Source organism: Psammomys obesus, unplaced genomic scaffold (assembly GCF_907164565.1).
Source record: "Psammomys obesus unplaced genomic scaffold, mPsaObe1.curated_primary_1811, whole genome shotgun sequence".
Lineage (NCBI taxonomy): Eukaryota > Metazoa > Chordata > Mammalia > Rodentia > Muridae > Psammomys > Psammomys obesus.
The window spans coordinates 23,847,490-23,852,214 of record NW_026595981.1 but is presented as its reverse complement, the minus strand read 5'-3'; the positions used below and the strand labels follow the sequence as shown (position 1 = coordinate 23,852,214).

Genomic DNA, 4,725 nt, shown 5'->3' with positions numbered 1-4,725 from the left:
TAGGTCAGAGGACAACTTCAGATTTCCAGTTTGCCTGAGACAAGGTCTCTTTTGCACCATGGCACACACCAGTCTAGCTGGCCCACAAGCTTTTGGGGATGGTCTTGCCTCTGCCTACTCTCTCACTTGTAGGAATAGCAGGACCACCGACACGTGTTGTGCCTGATCTCACACAGACTCTGGGGCTCCGACTCGGGTCTCTACACTTGTATGATAAAGCCTTTACTCACTGAGACATCTCTCCAACCCTTGCAGCAATTTATTGTCCAACGTTTTGTCTTGTTTTTCGGTCACTCAGAATCTTATCCCACCAAAGCAAGTGTTGTAAACTAACGTGTTTGCAAGGACTGGGCTGTTCCCATACACACATGATATGGGACGGTGGAAGCCAGGGATCCTGTGCTGTCCTCGTACTGTCCTCTGACGGCCAGTGCCACCAAATAAGAAGCAGATCCTGTGTGCTGCTGGTCTTCCAGCTGCTCAAGGAGAGCTGGGATTTGTATTTTTTTTCCCCCAAGCTTTAAAAGTTTTCAACTTTAAAATATATTTAACACATTGAAAAGAAAAAAAGGTGCTGGCCACATTAAATAACTTAAGACTGAAGGTGACCTTCAGGCTACATGTTGGGTCTCTGAGCTGTTTGGTCTCTGCCTGGGGTCCAGTGTGTCGGTTCTTGTTTTGTGCCCCGGCCTGTCAGTGTCTGAGACCACACTGTTTCCTTTTGCCATGTATTCATTCCACATCCGTTTATTATTTCTTCTTCTTCAACACATTCTTAGGAAGTACCTGCTTTATGCCAGGTATAGAGAGAGCATACCTGAATAGTTCTGGAACTTAACTGTCTGGTAGGGCAGACAGTCCCCAGTGAAGTAATTAGCTGTCACTACAGGAGGAGCCAAGTGATGCCACTGAGACATCTAACACTGAGGTGTCGGGGGTTCGGAGGTGTTGGGACAGCTGAGTTGAGCCTTTAACGAAGAGAAGGAGTTGATTGAGAGAGTGGTTATGGAAGAGAGTTCTAGAAAGAGAAGACGCGCATCCCACAGCCTGAGCTGGCTAGCTCATGGAGGAACTGTCAGGAGGCTGGAGCCCAGACAGCAGCAGGGGTGTGCGGGGAGGTACAGTAGGACACACATATCTGTAAAAGTGGCTCACGCTTGCCTCAAGCACAAGTGGGAGCCACTGAAGGTCTTAGGTAGGGGAGGGACACAGTTAGGTTGCTGTCTACTGGAGAGCAATCTGCCGGGGTTTAGAAGGAGAGGCAAGAGAGGAATTGTGGGTAGGGGTCAGTTGGAAGGCCACGGAGGTGACACAGGCAAGAATGAAGGAGATTGAAATAAGGGAAGCCAAGTGAAAGAGGTGTGCGGCGTAGCCATCAGAGAGGTGCAGGAGGGTAGAATCATCACGGTATGTTAGGCGGTGGACTCCTCTGCTAATTCCTGCCCACTGTGACTTTTTCTCCCAGGCTGCCCTGTAACCCTTGCACCACTCCCTCCTGCCAGCCTTGTGCCCCCTCCCTTGGGGTGCCGCGCTCCGTCTGTGTGCCACACACTGTTTGCGTGCCTTGTTCGCCCTGCCTTCAGAGCCGCTACTGAAGCCTCTGAGCATCCCTCAGTGTGTGGATCCTGGAGGAACCTGAGTCCCGTGACCTGGTGCCTCTTCACACCAAGCCTGACCACAGTCCTGAGACCATGCAAAGAGCGGGGCCAGCTTAGATGGCCCCCCCGAACAGAACCAGGAAGTGGACACTCGCAACATGTTCTGATGCTACATTGCTTCAAAGCTGCCTCCTTTACTGCCACGGGCAGAAGGTTCTCTGGTGATGTTTCTGGTTGTCTATGCTTTCTCAGAGTGCACATGCTTTCGGTTAAACTGCAAATAAAGCCTAACTTAATGGCCCTGCAAGTTTGTATTTCTTTGTCTCTCATGATGGTGCATTCATGAGCCAACTCTGGGTTCAAGAAGGCAGTGTCCAAATTTTGTGTTCTTATGCCTCTTATTTTTAAAATATCAGTTATTTTAATCTTACGTGAATGACCATTTCGCCTGCTTCATATGTGTGCGCAGCACATGTATGCCAGAAGAGGGTGTCGGATTCCCCCATAGAACTAGAATTACAGATGGTTTTGAACTACCATGAAGGTGTTGGAAATCCAACTCAGGTCCCTGGAAGAGCAGCAGCTTAAACACTGTGACACCTCTCCTGCTCTCCTACGGCCCTTCTTGTTTCAGCAGAATCAAGGAGTGGTTAACTGAAAAAGAGGCTTAAGCACCGTAAGTCTGTTTAAACTAGGAAACCCCTCCAGAGCCAAGTAGTGAAAGAATAAAGAGAAAAGGTAGGTAGACTGCCATGCCAGAAACCAGGGTCAAACGACTTGCAATTGAGGATAATACCCTAATAAATGAACCTCCTCACCCCATCCAGTCTTTAGGAAATGCTGGTGGGTTCAGGCTCTGGATAACCCAAACAATGGTCTCCAGACACTTCGAGTTTTGCCCCACCCAGTCTTGCAAAAAAGAGAGAGAGAGAGAGAGAGAGAGAGAGAGAGAGAGAAAGAGAGAGAGAGAGAGAGAAAAGTCTATAAACAAGCAACCGTTATTTCCTCCATTTTTTAATGGGGAAACCAAGGGCCAGAGGCGTTAAAGAATTGGCCCAAAGTAGCATGATTGCTAAGAGATGTTTGATTAATTCGTATTCAGAGGCTTCACTGTTGGCAAACTATAGTTGGGTGTGAAGAATGCCAGAAGAAGAAAATGCAAGTGTTCCTCAACATCCAGACCCTTATAATTAGAGGGGGTGGTAAGGGCAGAGCAAGTGAGGCTCCACCCCTTCAGCAAGGCCCAAGCAATCACAGTAACAGTAGTGGTGATTGCTTGTCCACTCTGCTGACCATGGCAAATAGGGTCTCATGCATCTTAGGCAAATGCTTCATTGCTGAGTTATCTGAGTCTCCAGCCCCCCCCCTTTTAAAAAACGTTTTAGCAAAGTTTCACTAAGTTGCTCAGGCTGGCCTTGAACTTGCCACCTCCTATTTCAACGTGCCGAGTAGCTGACATTACAGGCCTGCACTGGCATCATCAGGCTCGACCCTATGTCTTACAGAGTACTTACTCTGCAGTCGTCTGTTCCAATTTGCTGAGCATCTTATGAAAATGAACATGAGCAGTTTCCATGACAATCTCATAAGGTATTGGTGTGTTCATTTTAGACACGGGAAATCAGGGCACAGAGAGGGAGTAGGTTTAGTGCCCAGGATTACATGCAAGAAAAAATTTTGAACCCAAGCCTAGCTGTGTGTCATCATTTTAAGTACCAGGCAAATTCTCACCCAGCAGGAATAAACACTGGCAAAGATCGGGAGGAAGTAGGCTGGAGGTGGAAGCAAGTAGGTTGTGGGTACCAAGAGGTTTCTTGTAGCCAATGCCATTTGAGATGGGCTGGGGAGGTTGAAGAGGCTCTACAGAGCACAGATATGAGTGTGAGGGCTTCCGAGAGGCAGTGATAGATGGAGGCCTGATAGATGGAGCATTAGGTTCCTGGGTGAGCATTAGCAGAAATAGCTCGAATGGAGGAAGATACTGTGCTGAGAGGGAGTCTTAGGTGCCCCCAGAGAACCTGGATTCTCTCCCACTGTTACTGGGAGGCCTGCTGCAGAATTTGGGCTCAAGGATGCCATGACCAGAGTGGTATCGCAGAGAACATCACCAAAGAGCAGAGACAGGATGGCTGAGAGGCAGGGGCGTACGCCAACCATCTGGGGAGGAACTGACAGGGTCTTCCGCAAGGCGATCACGGCAACCCTGGAAAATGAGCAAGGCTCATCGTGAGAGCCTCTGTGAGGGATTGGCCTTGGCAAAGGACTGGCCATGCAGGTAAAGGAGGAAAGAGCCGCGGTCTCACTCCCGGAACACACAGGTCTTCTTTAATGAGCTGAGTGAGGTTTTTATTAAGTATCTGTCCTCTGGGCTTGCCAAGAAATCATGAAATGTAGATTGGCTCCCATAGAGGCCCGGGGGCTCTCCAGACATGATCCTGCCTGCCTGCCTGCCTGCCTGCCTGCCTGGCAGACAAGGCCATTTAGCCTCACAGCAGAGACACAAATGCAATGCCGGGTTAGCTGTGGGTCGTGGTTGGTAAGAGGATAAAGTTTCAGTGTGCTGCGACGCCGAGGGAAAGGGGCATCTGTTGGGTTGGTTTTCTCCATAACTGCGCGCAAGCCAGGAATCTTTTCTCCGTAAAACCTTTTCACGTTGTGCTTGGCTTGAGACACTTGTATAGAATGTAGCAAAGCTTTGGTTCTAGAACCCTGACCTGTTTTGTCCAATCAGCTAGCCATGCATGCTTATCTAATTTTTTAACTAAGAAAAATTAAATAAATGGGGGGTGGGGACAAAACCAGCTCCTCTCTTGCAGAAGCCTCTTGTGGCTGTGTGTGCCTTCTCCCAAGTGCTACTTCCTGATCGACACAGGGCAGAAGTTGAATGTTCTCACAACCAAAGACAGAGCTTTTGCTCTGAGCTGCCCCAGACTGTCCGACCAGAATGAGTCTTCAACAGACCATTGGGCCCAGCCTCTCCCATCTCACAGACGAGCAGTCTACGACCCAGAGGGAAGGAAAGATATGTTCACAGACATGGAAGCAGCAGAACAGAATGGAAGCCAAAGGATTCTAGGCCAAGCCCAGCATGTCTCTAAGCTCTTTATGATTTCTCCAAGCACCCGAG

The 4,725-nt window shown here is 49.0% G+C and overlaps 1 protein-coding gene across 1 annotated transcript in view; it reads left to right on the top strand.

Moving 5' to 3' along the window:
- Positions 1 to 1,595, top strand: part of Krt32 (keratin 32) — a 6,928-nt gene extending 5,333 nt beyond the window's left edge. Inside the window, exon 7 of the mRNA XM_055620044.1 lies at positions 1,466 to 1,595. Coding sequence (XP_055476019.1) covers positions 1,466 to 1,595 — 130 coding nt within the window. The remainder of the gene's footprint in view (positions 1 to 1,465) is intronic.
- The last annotated feature ends 3,130 nt before the right edge of the window (positions 1,596 to 4,725 follow it).